At 42.3% G+C, this 19,024-nt stretch overlaps 1 protein-coding gene across 1 annotated transcript; it reads left to right on the forward strand.

Annotated features, from left to right (window-relative positions):
* The first annotated feature begins 3,894 nt into the window (after positions 1-3,894).
* On the forward strand, positions 3,895-18,383 carry tfap2d (transcription factor AP-2 delta (activating enhancer binding protein 2 delta)). Its single transcript, XM_086263742.1, has 8 exons — positions 3,895-4,154; positions 4,836-5,354; positions 8,252-8,312; positions 12,474-12,639; positions 14,153-14,271; positions 14,395-14,536; positions 15,349-15,462; positions 16,668-18,383. Exons 1-8 carry the CDS (start codon positions 4,116-4,118, stop codon positions 16,882-16,884), a joined length of 1,377 nt encoding a protein of 458 aa, XP_086119868.1. The 5' UTR covers positions 3,895-4,115; the 3' UTR covers positions 16,885-18,383.
* Positions 18,384-19,024: the final 641 nt, after the last annotated feature.

Below are 19,024 nucleotides of genomic sequence, written 5' to 3' on the forward strand. Positions count from 1 at the left end.
ATTTTGAAAGTCCGTCTTTCAATCAAGAGCAGACTGTTTACATGAGTTTGCGAGTGTCCCGTCATTAGATGTTTAAATACTACTTCTTTTTTGTCACGCGTGGCTTGTAAAAAGTGGTCCAAACATAGGTCCTTTAAAACTCAGCATGGATCCTCATGAAATGTATCATCGCTTGCTGCAAGTATTAGAATCTGACACAATATACTTAAAGTAGTGTTAAAGCCTATAAAGGGATTACTGCTTACACTGACAGCAATGGACTAAATGACTGCAGGCTATATAGTGATCTATTATGAATAAGTGTTGGCCTACTATTAACCCATTTAAAACGATCAGATCTGATACTAAATCAAAGAAGGACGAGCAGATAATGACATTTATATTTTAGGTTAAATACAATATGATAAATTTAGCTATTTGATTAGATTTTTTTGTTTAGTTTTAAATCTAAAGCTGCACCGGAACAGTTAGTGACATAAAAATAGCCATGAGACTTTTGCTTTTAGAAAAATTTAAATTTCTACAGCGGCCCTGTGAGCTCAATCCTAATCTTCTGCCTCTCCATGCTGTCTTATATGGCAATATGGCCCTCTGCTCTCAGCGGTCCATCCAGGAACCTTGGGGCTGATCTAAATTCTCGCCTCTGGGCTGTACTGTGCGGGGTTTCGGGCCTTTCCCTGCCTCGTCAGGCGGCAGATGGACTGGCTCCTGTCCGGAGATCAGTGCGCATCTGGTGGGGCGCTCCCAGCCCCCGGTAAAGCGGGGCCAGTCGTCGGCATTAAGTCCTATTAGGACCGTCTACCGTGCAACTGGTGCCTCGGGTTGGAGACGACGGTGGCTGCACAACCTGCATACACATATATCTGTTCAGGCAACAGCGTTCACCATGACAGGAATAAAAAATAAACCAGATCCATGGGCTCAGTCATCTGTTAGGATACTGGTCAATGGAGTGTGGAGATTTAGGGTCAAGCGCTTCAGCTGATGCCCATTTGAATGTAAAGAATGTGTTTGGCCTTAAAGCCATTTCTAAAATGAATCAGGCCAGCTGACTGAAATTCACAGACCTACATCTTCAGGTAAATTTATGTCTTGTCATCCAAGTTTTTCTAACGATGTAAGAGGAAACAGGTTAAGTTGCCATTCTAGTAAAGGTCTATGTGTCAGCACGATTTGCTTCCCTTAGTTTGATCAAGCTTGCCCCTCCACACTTTCTTTAAAAAAATGAAATCAAAGGTGTGTACCCTCGTGGGGGCATTTTGTCACTGAATTCGGGTCAGTTTTTGTTGCTGTGTTCTGGCCGTGACAAGATAACGTCAGAAAATCCTGATCACATGATCAAATTTAGCATCGTTTAAGGTACTTTAATTGACACCACGGCTCTCTCTTGCTCCCTCCATCTCTTTTTGCCCGGTGGCCTTCCCATTCATCCCCCCTCCTCCTCCTCCTCCTCTCTCACCCCCCCCCCCCCCCCCACCCCTTTCTCTCTCCGTCTCTTTCGTTTTTTAATACCTGGCGTGCGACAACCGGCCTTCACCGATCTCGTCGTGCAGAGGTTTCACGTCGAGCCTCGAGGCAAAACAATCGCTATCGGTTAATTAAAATATAAAAGGCCTTGAGAACTTTTTAAAGGAGCTATTTAAGATTTAAGGCGGCCCCTGCACCGCCCGTGTCTCCGCCCGGGCCGTTTGTGTTTCTTATGAGGACTTTTTCAGACTTGACTACAAGAGTATAAGCTAAATAGTCTTGATCAAGGAAAAAGGGAAGCTCTTGTAGAATATTTTAGTTTTTCTGTCAGTGTGTTTTCCTTTCTTACTTTTCTTTCCTCTTTTTTTTTTAACCATGTGACCATATATGATGACTCTATTTTCAATATGAGAAAAGACACAATTTGAAGAAAAATCTGTAAGAACTAATGTAAAATTATTATTATTATTATTATTATTATTATTATTATTATTATTATTATTATTATTATTATTATTATTGGTGTTGTTGTTGCTGCTGCTGTTGTTACCGATTACGACAGAGAAGGAGACGCATGTAGTAACAGATGGGAGGAAAAATAGTTGCTTAATTAAACTGCAGAGTCAATCTCGGCGTCCCAGCGTCTGCACGGTCACTGTCTGCACTTTAATAATATCAGGGAGTCGCTTTGGTTACAGTTACAGCTGAGTAGAAAAAAAACCCATCCAAAACAAGACTGATTAGGGCTTATGTCTGCTGTGGGTTGCAGCCCCCCTCTTCCTGTGTGTTGGCTGGTTTGTTTTGAATGGCAGGAAATCTGACAGACAGAATAATTCTCCTCTCCTTCTTTAGTTTTCCCCTCCTCTCTCCTTTATTTCCTTCTTTGCTTCTCTTCAGGCAGTGGCCACAAGCTTTGGCTTCTGCTCTCTCTCCCTCTCTCTCTCTCTCCTTTTTTTTAAAGTCTTATACGTCTATTACTTCCCGGTTGGCCTAAGGGCAAGACAGCTATAGATTGCGTCTTTCTGTATATTTAAAGTCATTATAGCTTGGATTTTGATTCATGCGGCTCTGTACACCTGTAACTGTTTTATGCTTTGTTATCCTATAAAAGGTGCAACCTGCTTTAAAATTAGAGAAGGTAAAGAAAAGCTTTCACCTGATTACAGCGTCGATTCCCCCCCCCCCCCCCCCCATAAGCTTTTCATATAATTGTTTCAAAAAAAAAGAAAAAAAACATCTTCTGCCATCTTACTTTACAACACCATCACGGCTCCGTGCAGCTGGGCAGGACCACCCCGAGGGCGCCTGCTCAGGTGAGTTACAGCACGAGGAGAAAGGCAGAAAGAGAGAGAGGGAGGGGGGGAGAGAGAGGGGTCACGAGGCTGACCGACTGACCGAAAAAGACATAATAATAATAATAATAATAATAATAATAATAATAATAATAATAATAATAATAATAATAATAATAACGTACATGCACACACCTAACATTTATACAGTGCTAATATCAGATATGAAAAACGTTGGTTTGTTATCACAAAGCAGACCCCCCCCCCCCCCTTCCCCCTAAAGAAAGAAAAGAAAAGATATGGAATGGGAATGAAACCCTTCAAAGGCAGTTTTTCATGCAAAAGCAAAAACAAAACAAAAAATAAATAAATGTAAATAATGATAATCATAATAATAATAACTAGACCTCCTCCTTCGATTTAATCCAGTCCTTAAGCACGTGAAAGTAAATAACTAAAGCGATAATTAGCAATAGTGGAAAATATTTTAAATTGGTGTATACATTTATAAAGTCTGTGAGAGCTTATTTCTCTCTGTGTGCATGAAATAAATTTGCACTGAAACCCGCATTTAAATTGTGCCATAAAAACAGCATGAGAGCAGCAAACGATGGTAATTCATCTAAAAACATTTGATGCATGCAGAAAGCGCCGAAAACCTGCCGTTTCATAATTATCCCCCCTGTTAAAGCTCGCTAAATTCATTACAAGTTTGCTGCAAGAACAGAAGAAAATCTCATATATTTTTTTCTACGCCCATTCCGTTCTTAAATCAAAAATAGCTTTAAAATATGTCAAAGCAAACTTACATTTCTGTTGAAAAATCCGCACATTTTTGTTTGTAAAATGACTTAGCCAATGTGGATAAAAAAATATTAAAAATGATAATAATAATAATAATAATAACCCGACGAAACCGAGCAGAAGACCTCGTGAAAACACAAACGGGTCAAAAAGGAAAAGGTCCACAAAAAGCGTAGAAAATGTTGAAAGAAGCACTTGGTTCCTTATTAAGGCGAAGATACAATATTTATTCCGTGTCTCCTGGGATGCTCCGCTCCGTCTATTGTCCTCCCATTCCTCAGTGCTGATGCTTAATTTTCAAAACTTCTATATTACCAAGGGACCTACGACATCAGCCGAGAAATACCCTGCAAGTACAAAATCCGTGAGCCAGCCCCGTCCGTGCAGAGGGGAGACGCTCGCGTTCCGCCAGCTTTCTACCGTTACCGAGAGCACGCGAGGGGGGACTTTTCCATTTCTCTCGCTTTTTGGGGATTTTAAGGCATTTTTATTATTATTCGATCCGGCCAGAAAGGAGAGGAAAAAAATACGGGTTACTTTGGAGAAAGCACAATGTCAGCGACCTTCCCCGGACTTGTCCACGACGCAGAGGTAAGGGTCGTTTATTTACTTTACAGATTTTAATTTGTGAAATTACAGCAGGTGTGTGGTGGAATAAGTACTGTTTGGTTTGAAGGGAGTTACAGAAGCATTTCGAAATAGCGTCTGCTCGCAGGGAGTCTCTAAGTGGAATATAATTTATCGCAAGGATATTAAAGAGATAAAAGTATGCATGGAAGGAGAAATGAATCGGTGCAGCTCCCGGTAAAAACGAGGCTTTTTTTATTACTAGTGTGTGGAAGCAAAGGGGGCTCGTGTGTGTGAGCCGGTAACGGCGTGATTAGGACATTTTAGGGCGGAACACTCCGCTGTGTCTCACTCTGCTTACCTCCCATCCACAATGAGCGAGAGAGCTGGGACAGTAAATTTGCCAGCAGCTCGGTAATAATAATAATATATAACAGCACGCCTTTTAAAACGCTGCGAGGAGAGTGACAGGCATGCCAAAGGGAGGAAGAAAAAAATACCGATGGCTCCTGTTGCCGCGCGTTCGTTCCCCTCCCGGGCGTGTGGAAATGACATCTCCTTCAGGTGGTTTAAAGTGGGGGGGAAAAAGCGCTTTGAGTGTGTGAGTTGTGTTTTTGAGTGTGTTTGGGAGGCAGAGAGAGGAGACACCGGCTGATGCTAAATGACACGGCTCATATATTTCCCCGTCTCTTTATTATCTTGTAGATACGTCACGACGGATCAAACAGCTACCGGCTCATGCAGCTCGGCTGCCTGGAGTCCGTGGCCAACTCCTCGGTCGCCTACTCCTCCTCCTCCCCGCTCACCTACCCGGCACCGGCGGGGACGGAGTTTGCCTCACCCTATTTCTCGGCCAACCACCAGTACACGCCCCTCCACCACCAGTCCTTCCACTACGAGTTCCAGCATTCCCACCCGGCCGTGGCCCCGGAGGCCTACGGCCTGAACTCGCTGCACTCGGGCCAGTACTACCAGCAGATCCACCACGGAGAGCCCGCCGACTTCATCAATCTGCACAACGCGCGCTCGGCCCTCAAGTCCTCGTGCCTGGACGAGCAGCAGCGGCGCGAGCTGGGCTGCCTCGACGCTTACCGGCGCCATGACCTGTCGCTGATGACGTCACACGGCTCACAGGCCTACGGCGTCGGTATGCACCACCCGGACCAGAGGCTGCTGCCCGCCGCCGGCCTGGGCCTCCCTCCGCCTGCGGCGGACGACCTGCAGGTACCGGTGGCCTCCATACCTCTCTTTCTACACTCTCTTCTCCACACGGCTCGAACACGTTATTGTGCCCCCTTCCTTCGGCTTCGCTTCTCCGGTTTATTAAGTCTGCTCCATATAGGATAGCCGACAATAGGATACAGAAGGGCAACAGCCCGTCTTAGTTGTCACAAGACCCAGTGCCCCAGTATCTCTGCCCCACTGGCCTACTATTGAAAAACTTTACCCCCCTTTTGTAGCACAGCAATCCCAAAATATTGAACAGAAAGACAGCGCCAGATGTCTGTCTGTCTGCCTGTCTGCCTCATCTGTCTGTTGTCTATGACACTCACAAAGCTGCACTGGTCTGTAGTTATCCCCATCCAACGACTCTGTCCTACTTTCTTTTCTTTCTTTTTTTTTTTGTAAGTCATAATGGATATCATCTTGAGATAAGTTTGGTGCCAAAGCAAACGTGACTATAACAGGCTAAGTAAATGTCAAGTCCACACGGCACAGTGCCTCTGAAAAGCAAGCCTGTTTCTAAAGGTTAATTGACTGGCAGTCTATACAATCCCATTGTGAAATCCGCCCTTTATTTTTCCACAAACACACGTGACCCATATTTTACATAATTCTTTTCGATGTAAAGAAATGGTCGAGATGAAAATGGATTCGCACGGTTCTTGAGCGTGTGTGTGTGTGACAGAGAGAGAGAAAGAGAGAGAGAGAGGTCGAGTGTGTGTGTGTGTGTCCGGCTGTCTGTTGAGGCAAAGAAAAGCCGCTGGTTGCTCTATTCTCCGGTAAAGGGCGGATTAACGGATCGGGATTCAGGGCACAATGGCCTGCTCGAGCACCATAAAGCACCGTAGTTTATCCAATTACCGACTTAACGTCAATCAACTTTGTTACTTATGCAGCGACATCTGAGCTGCTTCAAACGCGGCTCTAGTTAAACACAATTTAACACAGTGGCACATAATTTCAGTCGCGTTAACTATTTACCACCTCTACTCGAGCTTTTATCGACGCATTTACGAGGTATATTTAGGCATACAGTGCTTTTTTTTAGTGCTACAATATTTATAAAGCATTTAATTTTAAGGAATAAAAATATAAAATGTTATATATTTTTAATATATTTATAGATGTATAAATGTATATTTGTTAATAAATAATATGGGGTGTGGCAATATAACCCAGGGATTATTCTAAGTCTTCAAATAGGAGCTTATAGATATACATTTATAGTGCAGCCTGTTTTTTTTTAAAATATTTTTTTAAATAAAGGCTTCTACATATGATTTAATACATTTTAATTTACTGATAATTGCAACATATTTTTGCGTAACATTTTTCATATTTTATTTTATTTATTTTATTTCACTTTATGCACGCTCGTTAATGCAAATATTAGATTTATTTCGAGATTTTTTTTAAAGGCTTAACAGGTTTGACCATTTTTTTTACGCTAAGAAAGAAACGGCTCGTGAACCTGAGCTTACACGAGGCGGATGTATGGACGGAACAGATGCGCCTATGGTCTCGTGCAGCCCGGTCGCATCTTTGAGCGGGTTAAAGAGATTTTCATGCTCAACAAAAGCAGCTGCCACACCTTTCTACCGTCACTAAGCTAATTCATGCAAGACCTCTGCGTTTTGTATATTGATTTTATAATCACTTTAGCTTCGGAATAGAAGAAAAGAAACAGAGCAGGAGCTGGTTAAGAAGGAGCAACAACAAGCTCTCTTTCCCAGTTAATTTTAATCGGGGGCTTCTGCGTGGGCCAGGCCTAGAGGCTCACGCGGGGGGATTAAGCATTTTCTGAATAAAAAAGCGCGTGTTCTCCTTTCTTGATGACATTGTTGATAGCACGCGAGTCTGATCTGCATCTTGAAAAATGGCGGAGGTAACAGGTTTTCGTGCACGTAGGCCTACATATATGTTGAAGCCTGGTTGCTTATGTGTACACAGACACTGATGCCCCAACAGGTTGGTGGTGGCTGCAGTAAATTCTGCAAACCTTTTGCTCATTTTTGAGTCTGCGTGAGTTGTGCTGTCCTCGGTTATAGCCTGAAGCCTTTCAAATTAAGCTCGTTTCTGGGTAAGCCGTGAGCTGCATGCTTTATTTCGCTGTGCCCTCAATTTTACTCAAAGCCTGCTAAGTGATGTACACTTTCTAACAAAAAGACTTCCAACACTAGAAAACTGCTCAAAGGGCGTGCAACAGGGGCCAGTGTTTGGACTCAGTAAGGTGCTTTCCCCCCCTCCCAAGCTCTTTCTGCTGTGAACTTTGCGGTGCTTTGAAGGAGTTTTAATTGTATAGATGTGGTGGTTTTCAACCTGTGGGTCGCGGCATTCCAAAGAGGTCAGAGGATAAATCTGCAGGGCCCTAATATGGAAGAATTAAAGACACCTGGAAACCTTCAAAATTCATTTAAAAGGGGCGAGTCATTTAAAACTACAAGAATGCATCATTTTTATCCATTATAGGATTGAGGCACTGATCTATGTCTGCACGGGCACAGAGAAGCTTTATGGTGTTACTTTCAAACCTGACATTTCACTTAGATTTGTATTCTTTGTTTGCATTGTATATGGATCTTGAATATACATAAAACCGAGCAACATATGCCCAGTGTTTGTTGTCACAGTTTTATTTATTCTGATATACTCCCGTGACTGCATGAGTTTGGCTTTTAGTGTGTGGCTGCAAGTGAAAAGAAGGGGAAAATGGGGATTCACGTCCTGGATGTCCTAAAGAATGACTTCACCGCATACGGAGAAAAAAAGAAACAAACCGCAATAATTGTTGCTGCATCTGAAGCCTGGCAGCTGGGAAGCTCCAGCGGTGTACAAAAAGAATCTGGTTAAAGTGATTTCACCTCCCCGCTCGTCCTAATGAGTGCGTGTCTCCGCAGGGCTCCGTGGAAGCGCAGTGTGGGCTCGTGCTGAACGGCCAAGGGGGCGTCATCCGGAGAGGTAAGGCCCCCGTTTATTCTCTGCTGCGGTTGTTGTTATTGTTGCTGCTGCTGCTGTACCGGAGGCCGTGAACACTCACGGGCTCGACACGACAAGACAGCGAGCAGACAGACAAACAGGCGGAACACTCCTCTCTTGTCTGCTGTCAACACGCTGCAGCAGGAACGGCCCCGATTTGTCACCTATTTAAACAGCAGCGCCGTACAGGCGCAGAGGCAGTGCTCCCCACTTCCAGAATGTCACTCAACACCCACGTTTTTTTAAACACCAGTCATACCAAACCTTGGCTTTGAGATTGGCGACATGATTAAAATGCCACGAATTAATGTGATGACTTATATTTCTAGTGTACTGATACAGTTACTTATAGGCCTTGTACTTAAACGCGCATTTGACACATGCCCTCTCACACTAAAGTTACGCCAGAAGCTTTTATTTTGAAGTCAGACGTGTGGGTAATATTTTATAAGACTGACGGCGTGCGTTTGTTTTCATGTAATAATAATATTATATGCTATTAATTTAATATTCATGGTTGAGTTATCATAAATTCAGTGTCGATTTTTGTTAAAGAAAAATGGCGCAGACGTCTATATGAAAGCAGATTTAAATAATCAATATTATTACAATAGAGAAATATTGTTACAAGTGAGTAAGATTTGGGTTTAATTTAACAACACAATTCTGTATCCTCTTAATGTTTACAAATGTGTACGTTTATAGTAATTTGAAAATATTTTTGGCCAGAAAGTAACCTAGTATTTAATAGTTTCGCAGCTGCATTTGTGGACTTTTTTTTTAAATTTAAAAGTAAATGTTTTTGTGGGATACAAAGAAGAGCAGTCAGGTTTGTGTGTCTGTAATGCAGCTGCTGTTTTTATGTGTTAGCACCTGTGTGTTTAATCTGGCACAGCAACCAAAGATGTGGCGGCTAAGGTTAGCTTTTCCAAGGGGAAGCTGTGGATGTGTTCCCCGGCCTTTTTCTTTCTTTAATTTTTTTAGAGGGGACTGTGTGCAATTTTCCACACTGAGAGGAAAGGCTGTGTCTCGGGTTTAATTTTTCATCAGCTCTGCCTAGGTGTTGGGGCTTTTCTCTCGGATTGATGCGGGAATCCCTTCGCTATCACTTTCGGTTAATGGTGCGCCGTATTTGGCCCTGAGCTCAGCCGCTGCAACCATCACAACCAATAATCTTTGCTTTACCTCCCGCTCCCGTATCGATAGCTTCTCTCGCCTCGGGCGGACGCTTTGATATGCTAATGCCGAGCGGGGCCCCGGATTCAGCCGAGATCATATTAATGTTGTTCTTTCTGACTGCGGCTTTGGCGGCATGAATATTCACATAACCTTTTTCAAAAGAAAATCACTCAAGAAATGCGGATCCTACTTAGGAGGAGTCGTCTGTGTTTTTAATCACCCTGCTATCCCTTTTCCAGTTCAGTTCTAACAGCAGCTTCACAGATCAAGCCGATCTGTCAGACGCGCGCCCCCGCTACCACATCCCGTGCACGCACAACCCTCTCTTCTGTCAAGACATTGGCGGGCTTTTTTGGGGGGAGCTATAAACATTGTTGTTAAAATATGAGGAGAATGGCATTTGGCCCTTGTCTCTTTTTCTTTAATTTTCGTGGCAAACTCGTAAAAGGCGCTTGATTCCGCGTGTGATCCCGCCCGCCGCTCGCGCCGCAGCCCGAGGCTACTCTCCGTTGCTTAAATACCGTTATCGCCTCTGGGCCCGCGCGCTCCACTGACTGCACTACCGGCAATAGCTCTTTTCGATTGCCCTTGGCAACATAAAATACAAACTACTTTGAATCAAAACATTTTTAGGGGAATTAATATGATGTGAACCCGCGGCTTTCAGAGACGCGCGCCCCTGTCAGAGCGCGTGAGTCTGACAGACAGGTTTGCCCGGTTTGTGTCACTTATGGAGACACGGGCAAGCCGGACCGCGCGCGCGCGCATATAAACACACGCGCACGCACACACCGGGGCTCAGGCTTAACCAAAAGTATCAATCGATTCCCTCGACCTGCAACCGTCCATTTTTTGACAGCCTGAGTGAAACACAGGTCCCATACAGTCTTGTACAAAGTGGTGCCCGCTGGAGTACAACAGGCTTTTGTTTCCACACCATTATGATGTTACAGTTGTGCTGTGGGCATGAGTCGCTGTCCAGGTGCTGGAATGAAAGGTGCTAGCCGCTGTCCATGGTGCTCAGACCGGATGACATGTTTTTGAGGCTGCATGTCTAACCTCAACCCTTCCTGTGGCCAGAAAATGATGCGAATCTAGCACATTTCAGCAGATTGTGAATAATAGATTCTGAGAGCAGAAATATGGGTTACAGCTGGTCATATATGAGGCTTAGTTGGTGGCCAAATTGTGCCCTAAAAAAAGAGAGAGAGAGAGAGATTGGCGTGTGCAGCCAATCTTCGCCTGCAGCATTGTTCTCTTCGGCCTAAATGGCATCCTTTTTTCTCCATTTCATCATATCCAGCACGCCTTAATAACAACGCGACACACCCTGCTGTTAGATTTGATAATGAGGCAGATGAATAATAGAATATAGCCTACAGTACATCAGACAGAAACCTTGCGTTTCGGCTGCTTGGGACTTTATTTCAAGTGAAAGTTTAATAACGATAGGCCCACTCAGAACAGTCGATAAATTCCAGGAGGATCCAGTAACACTGATTCAGACGCAATTAATAATGTGAAAGGGCCTTCACTACACAACCAAAATCATTTATTCACACTTTCAGGAGCCTCAAGTACACAATGAAATCAACATGGTAGTTGGTGGTGGATGATTTAAAGAAGGTTTTGTTTCCCCCCTCTTGCAGAAACACCATATTATTGTTACATAGAGAGAACCATTGGGCTGAAGCAGGCATATAAATATATGTACACAGTAATAAAAGCATTTAATATTTAACTAGTGAGGAGGGCTGAAAGACACATATTGATTGTGGAGAATGAAGATGCTCGATTATTATAGGGATTAATTTTTGATTTAATAATATTTACACATATATTGCATTTACATTTAAACAGATAGGGAAGCTGTAGAAGATGGACAATTTTCTTGGATGATACACCTTCTTAAGCTTAATATAACGACTAAGCAAATTCTGCTAATTTATGGGAATAAATTTTAAAAAACTGTATGGAAAAAAATAGGCTTAATCTTTAATGTATTTAATGTCTGACGTGATGGGAAAAAACTGTCTCAAACAAAATGGTTTTATCATCATATGAAAGACCTTCCAAATCATTCACCCTGATGCAAACTGTTATTATTAACCAATAACTGGACAATAGAGTTCCTGTTTGATGTGTGCACAGTTCACCCAGTTGGTTTTTATTCTTTGTATCACATCTTGAAATGTGGGATTCTTTGAAATCAGAACCAAGGAGACCTCATGCAAAGTGTGTACACAGCTGAAACCACCCTCTATGAACAAAGGTGCAAAATATTCTGTGCAGTTCTCCCTGAGGTAGCATTCAGCGAAAGCTTTATCCAGTGAAACTTTTCCACAGAAAAAAACACATTTGCATGATTTCCAACCAAGCAGACATTTCAATCTGTCATTTGAGCAACGCTGATCCAAATACTCAGTGAATGCTTGCTGGTTTATACTTTTGTGCACTCTTTTCTGTCACCAAAATGTTCATATGTTTTCTGAAACAAGATTTTTTTTTCCAAGGTCCAACTTCATTTTTAATAAATGCATTTTTTAAGTATCTTGTTGCTTTTTGATGAAATATGACTTGATGCATTATTACTGTAAAAACTAACATTTTTGTTGCAGAACTTAAAGAGCAAATCTTGTATTGATACTTTATTAAGCAGTAATGTACTATTAACACGACTATAAAATCTTGCAGTTCAGTGACAGACATTGGTGTAGCATTCAGATCTTGGATCAGTTTTTTGGGGGGGGGCATTTTGCTTGTTTTTTCTGTTTTGACAGAATAAAGCATTAAATGTGCATTATACAAAGCTGTTGCCTTCATTAGAACATTTTGTGCAACCTTCTTACAACACTGAATAGCAAAAAGTAGCCTAAATTTGGCAAACTAGTCCTTTCAAACCTTTACAGTGATGCTGCTTTTTCTTGCACCTTGTTGTAACAAGCTTCCTGTCTCTGTGTGCAGGGGGAACATGTGTGGTGAATCCTACAGATTTGTTCTGCTCGGTACCCGGTCGGCTTTCGCTGCTCAGTTCCACCTCAAAGTACAAAGTCACCATCGCTGAGGTGAAAAGAAGACTGTCCCCGCCAGAGTGCCTCAATGCTTCCTTACTGGGCGGCATACTGCGTAGGTCAGTATGATGCACATACAGGATATTAGTCTGACAACATGCCTAAGCTTCATCACAGCGTCTCTAAATATAACTACACTGATTAAAGAGAGTATATTGATGTATCGGTTTGAAGACAAATCAGACTTATCAACTGTTTTGAGAGTTCGCTTAGTGCGGCTGAAGTTTCTGTGTCATCTTACTGCAACATTATGGATCTATATGCTGCTATGACAGAGCTGCTTACAGCTCTAAAGAACTTCAAACTCATTAAGAGTCTAAGCCTAAAATATCCTCTCACAAATAAATCCTGAATCCACTGTGACCACTGGCCAGTGCCTTGATGAGTTTCAGGCATTCATCAGATTCTGATATCTAGTTCTGAAGTATCACTTTACAGGTTAATCAGTATCATCTCCAGAGAGCGAGAAACCCAAATTTCAAATGTGTTTAATCAGTAGCAGGGTTGTTAACGGCTTCATTTGGCAGATTAGAGCAATTTCTAAAAAAACAAAAAACAAAAACATTTTGACATACTTGTGGTGTAAAAACATCTGAAAAATCCTAACGTCTCTTTTGGTGCATCCACACACTGTTAAATTCTAGCAGCATGTAATGATATTGGAGTAAGGAGGTGAGTGTGATGGATGGGGACTTTGAAAGTGAAAAAAAATTTTTTTTTTAAGTGTAAATCTGGCTGGTGAGCATTGGAGAGCGCTGGCTGAATCTTTGTAGCCCTCAGATGAAACAGAGGATATATAGCAGCGCCCACAAAGACTATTGTAGGCAAATGAGGGCCGGGGCTGCACGCGCCGCCATGCCCAGGGAGCCAGAGGGAGGCGAGACCAGGCCAAAGCATGCCAGGATCAGAGGAACCAGAGGAAAGCAAGAGTTGCCAGCGCTGTATTATTGATGAGGTGGAGAGAAAGGGAAGGGGGAAAGAGGAACGAGCAAGCACAGAGAATATGGCTGGTCCTACAAGATGAGGAATCAACAAAGTAAAATAAAATAAGATAAATGTGCAAATAGCTACTGTTGATCCTCGTGTGAAGAATATAAACTGCAAATCTCTAACAGATGAGTATCTGGAATGTGTTTAATAATCATGTTGTGTCATTTAATAATAATCACTTCACAAAGAACAACAGAAATGTGCAGAAAGTTGTCTCGAGTGGAACTGCAGGTTTAAAGTTTTATGGCAGAGGAAGGAAGCACATATGCTTTAAAAAAATAACATAAAAGACTGAGGAAGCTTTGTGCCTCTGCCTTAACCTTATGGCTTTGTCACATCAAAACAAATCCATATTCTTGCCTTGTTTCTTGTGAGACTTAATTAAGCACATCCTTTTCAGTAGAACAAGGAGTTCACATTAATTTGATTGTACCTTAGTTCTATGAAAAATGACTGGCTGATCGATGCTGCTTCTGCTCCTGCTGCTGTGCTCCATATATTCAGTCTTTTGGGGTCTTGTATAATTCAGTTGCTTGACTTTGTAGGATATGTGATGCATAGTTCTTTACTATATGTTTCCAGAGCAAAGTCTAAGAATGGAGGCCGGTGTCTTCGTGAGAAATTAGACCGTTTAGGGCTCAACCTACCAGCAGGACGGAGGAAAGCCGCCAACGTAACGCTGCTCACCTCCCTGGTGGAAGGTAAGTAACTTTCCTGCACATTTTTTTTTTGTCATTTTCAATTTATATTGCACCACATTAATTTCATAATACAGTTTAATTGTTGTCTCATCAGTCTTTTTTCCCTCTTTTGTTTTCTTTCAGGTGAGGCGCTCCACCTGGCGAGGGACTTTGGCTACACCTGTGAGACAGAGTTTCCCAGTAAGGCAGTGGGTGAACATTTGGCGAGGCAGCACAGTGAGCCAAAAGAAACCAGCGCGCGCAAGAAGATGGTCCTGGCTACAAAGTGAGTGAAACACATGCAACGTACAGACACACACTAAAAGAAGATGGCAAGAAACAAAAAACTTTTGCTACTGCGTGGTCACACAGAATAGGTTTTATTTTGAAATTCTGGAAATGTGAATGTTTCTGAGTGATCAGGTTTCAGTTAATGTTTGTCTGTTGTTTAAGGCATGGACAGATCTGTCCCTGTCAAATGTCAGGGAGAGATAAATTTTACTTAAACACTTATATTCCTATTTACAGCCATTACCAGCCATTACAATCCTTTGATTTAAGAAAATCTTTCAGAAAAATGATTAACAAGTAAATATAATAATAACAGTAGGTAAGCTTTGGTGTGACTTCTTGCTCAAACTGTTGTAAACTCCTTCACCTTACAGCAGTTTCCTGCATGGAACACCTACTGTATGTGGAAAATATTGTGTTACCACATTTAAGGGGTTAGCGCTTATATTTATATAATTGCAAGAGCTTTATTTGTAGTTCCTTCTTACAGTATAAAACTGTATTCTGAATATGCTGAAGGGGAAATAAAACTCCCACTCTTTTCCAGATAAGTTGATTTTGTTCCAATAAAATCAGCCCAAGAGTTGCTATAATGCTAACTGAAATGCAAAAAGACAAGACCAGAAAATGCTGCGTGGTGCAGAATCTTTGGTATCATGTTAGGAAAAACAATGAACCAGTGGAAGTAACTTAAATCTGCATGTGGGTGGATCCAAAATGATGAGGGTGGGTGCAGAAAAGGGAGAAAATGTGATGGTTTTGTTGGAGACAGATGGTAAACCCTCAGTCCCTCCTTCTGTCCGTCAGGCAAATCTGTAAGGAGTTCCAGGACTTATTGAGCCAAGATCGCTCTCCTCTGGGCTCATCCAGACCAACACCAATCTTGGACCTGGACATCCAGAGACACCTCACACACTTCAGGTAACACGTGTGACACGCATAAGAAAATAATGGAGCGTTTCCTTTCTTTTCCCTTAAGGATGTTGCCAATCTTGAGTCACTCTCGGCACTAAATCTACTGAGCGAAGACAGTTTTCTTGCAGAGCCTCGCTCTGTGTTTTCCCACTGACCTCTCTGCCATTTTAGAAAGATGCAGCTGTGCAGTTTGATATTTGGCACAATTGACAGAGGAGGAGGAAACAGCGCCTTGTTAGCAGAAATGTCACATCTATGGCGTCATCATTTGCAGAATATACAACATCTTATCAGACCTCTGAAGGGAGCTGTACTGTAGACTGCTGGGCAGAGAACCAGGATGTGAGATCAGTGGTAGAAATAAAGTGACAGATTGAACAACAACATCCTTCTGCCAACTTAAGGGTCTGAGCTCAAGGACGAGCAGCTATTTAGCTCTGGACAAACCGGCATGATGATCTGATAGGACAGATGAAATGATATCAGACTTAAAAACTGATTCTTAAAAAGCGTTTCAATGCATATTTTACCTTGTATCATAATCCTGCAATTTTGTAGCGCTTTTAAATTTGTGATGTCACGAATGTTCAGATTCTGATGACTGACTTTGAAAAGAGAGTTTATTTCAAATAAACTACAAAAACACTGTTGGCTAGGACTATCACTACACTACAAATATCAAATACAGATATGGGGACATGATATGACTTTTAGCCAGTATGTCTAATGTTTTTTTTTTTCAAACAGTCTCTTTCAAAAGTGATAAAAGCCTAAAGTGAATTTGATTAAGACATCACCAGCAGTTCAACAGCCAAGATTAGAATAACCTTAGACAAGAACGACAACAACAATCTTATGTGAAATTTCCTAATCGGCAAAGCTCTAATTTGTATTTCATAGTTTAAGCTGGACAGCGTTCAGGCCTTTGCTAAAACAGGAGCAGAAACTCTGTGTTTCCCAGTAAACTGCTGTGGAAACAGATCATCGCAGAGCATCACAGAGAGGCTTTTCTGACAGACTAAAGAAACTTCATTCAGAGGTTTTGAAGCTCCATAATGCAGGAGGAAGGTTTCACCGCAGGTGTGAGAAAATCTGAGTCACTTCAGCTGTTAGTGTCATACAAACTCCCCAACAGCTCCACTGATTCATTTAACCTTCACTTCTTTGGTTTGTCATTGCTCTAATAATCATTTCCCTCTCTTCCCATGCAGTCTGATCACTCACGGGTTTGGCACGCCGGCGGTCTGTGCAGCTCTCAGCACCTTCCAGACAGTGCTGAGCGAGATGCTCAACTACCTGGACAAAACCTCGAGTGGGAAAACGAGCGGAGCCGGCGACCAACAGATCAACAACAGCTCGGAAAAGACGCAGCTCCGGAAAACAGCCGAGCCCCAGAGCAAAGACGGGAAAACAGAAAAGACTGAGTAGCCCCCACCCACCCGGTCCCCGTGCCTTGGAGCGCTGCATTTAGAAGTGTGCGTGCGTGAGTGTGTGTGAACGCGTGCACTCTGAAAGGGGATCTGTTATTTCCCATGCATTGCTGTATCTTCTTTGGGACAATTCCTATTTATTGTTATTTATTTATCTTATGTTGACATGTAACACTAACTGAACTGTCCCAAGCAAGACATCCTGATGTGTGAGCGAAAGCAACGCATCCAGTGTAAATGTGCGTGCGTGCGCGTGTGCGTGTCGTGACAAAGAGGAGCCTTGCCATGGAGATGGCTGTGACTCATCTAGTACTTTATTTCTTTATTTATTAATTCTCAAAACAGGAGGTAAACAACACAGTTTCCCAGGACAGGTTGGGGGGGATACATATTTAACACACACACACACACACACACACACACACACACACACACACACACACACACACACACACACACACACACTCAGGGTTTGTAGGGATGTAATCTAAATCCAGTTAATTCAGGTGTGGATACTCTGCAAAAGTACAAAACCTGGAGCTGTTTTTTTTCCCTCTGAAGAATCATTTAATGTGTTTTTATTTAAACAATAAGAGATATCAAACACACGAGTTACAGTTTTGCTTTTTGTGCAATTTCCATCTGACTGAAATAAAATAATTGAATCTCCCAGACATCCTCAACAACAGAAAACTGAATGCAGCTTTGACCCAAACCCTGATGCACACATACAGACAGACTTTAACACCACACACACACTCACACAGCCACATCCCCTTCACCTGTATGAGCACTTGAACAATGCCAAGCAGACATTTTTTTTTTCATTTTTACACCGTACAATCAGTGCCATAACAGCCTGTATGTTTACCACGCGGATGAAAGACGAAGAGAGTGTTTCTGGACGTGACACTGATGGAAGCCACTGCCCGGGGTGGGCTTCACTGCGCTGTGTGTGAGTGGGAATGTGATAAAGAGAGTGAAAGCGAGAGAGAAGGATCCAACTCAGCCATTTTGTAAAAGGTGACTTTGCAGTTGCCAGCATTACTCTTCCCTGTGCATGTCTATCTTTGTACACTCCCCAGATCGCAAGTTTAGCCGACACGAGCTCTCTGACTCGCTCATGAACATTTGTAAAGATATATATAAATATTTAAATTACTTTTCTTGTAGGCTTTCAACAATATATATGTTAAATCCCTACCTTCTAAAATGCTGGTGTTCAATAAAGACAGTTGCTACGTGTTCTACAATTTACCTTTATATGTCCTGCACAAACACACGCACACACCGATGCACACGCTCCACATACAAAACATACAGAAGGAGGCGACAGAGCAAGTACAGACTAAAGTGAGGCAGCCTAGATCAAAGCAGCCAGAGTGAATTATCCATACGAGTTCATAGTGTTAAAATTATTGAAAGCCAGGGTTCCTCTCTAATGTTGCGAGAAAAGGCTCTACCTACAGAAAAAGTTCAAAAGCCTCCTTTGTGTTCACGAGCATGTGTGCTTTCTTTGTTTGAGCGACTTCTGTCAGGTTTTCTGTTTATTTATATTTCAAAAAAATAAATATATCTAATGATAAAACAGAGAGGAGCAGCTGCCTGCTGGCGTCTCCATCCGGGCTCTGCAGGTTCTGTTTACTTTTTAATATTCCATTCATTTGAAAGGAGGTCACGTTCGCTGCATAACACAAAAATACATAATCAGACAGGATGCATTTACAGTGATGCCTGCACCGGTTTGTCACCCTGAATCAGTGCAAGCAAAGCCTCAGGTGGGAAAGTAATGGTGGCTAAGAGAGATGTAAAGGAAGGAAGTGACACGGGAGCAGAATATCAGTATATTCCCAGGATTGCTGTTATTGTTCAGCCTGGTATTTGACAGATGGCGTTATCATCCAAATCCAAATGCGTGCAGTCGGTGTTTTGTGTCTACAACCCCTGAGCTTTAAAGGTTAACTAAAATTGTTTAGAAATCAAGGGTGTTTTTAAACCACTAAATGAAGATATACGCACAATACAAAAGCAGCAGTAAGCGAGGAGGAATAACTACCAAAATATTTGAGCTGGAATTACAAAAGCGTATATAATAAACACAGTTCTAGATATTTTAGGGAACCACTTGACGTAACACG

Source organism: Aulonocara sp. 'chitande type north' Nkhata Bay, linkage group LG15, assembly GCF_057382095.1.
Source record: "Aulonocara sp. 'chitande type north' Nkhata Bay isolate Kocher_YH1m ecotype deep benthic linkage group LG15, A_spYH_male_GT1.1, whole genome shotgun sequence".
Classification (NCBI taxonomy): domain Eukaryota; kingdom Metazoa; phylum Chordata; class Actinopteri; order Cichliformes; family Cichlidae; genus Aulonocara; species Aulonocara sp. 'chitande type north' Nkhata Bay.

What these genes read in the sequence shown, in the direction of transcription:
- tfap2d (XM_086263742.1), top strand. Translation starts at nt 4,116, where the DNA reads ATGTCAGCGACCTTCCCCGGACTTGTCCACGACGCAGAG. An exon ending in GACTTGTCCACGACGCAGAG is followed by an intron (nt 4,155 to 4,835) that starts GTAAGGGTCGTT and finishes ATTATCTTGTAG; the next exon opens with ATACGTCACGACGGATCAAA. An exon ending in GCTCACCTCCCTGGTGGAAG is followed by an intron (nt 14,272 to 14,394) that starts GTAAGTAACTTT and finishes GTTTTCTTTCAG; the next exon opens with GTGAGGCGCTCCACCTGGCG.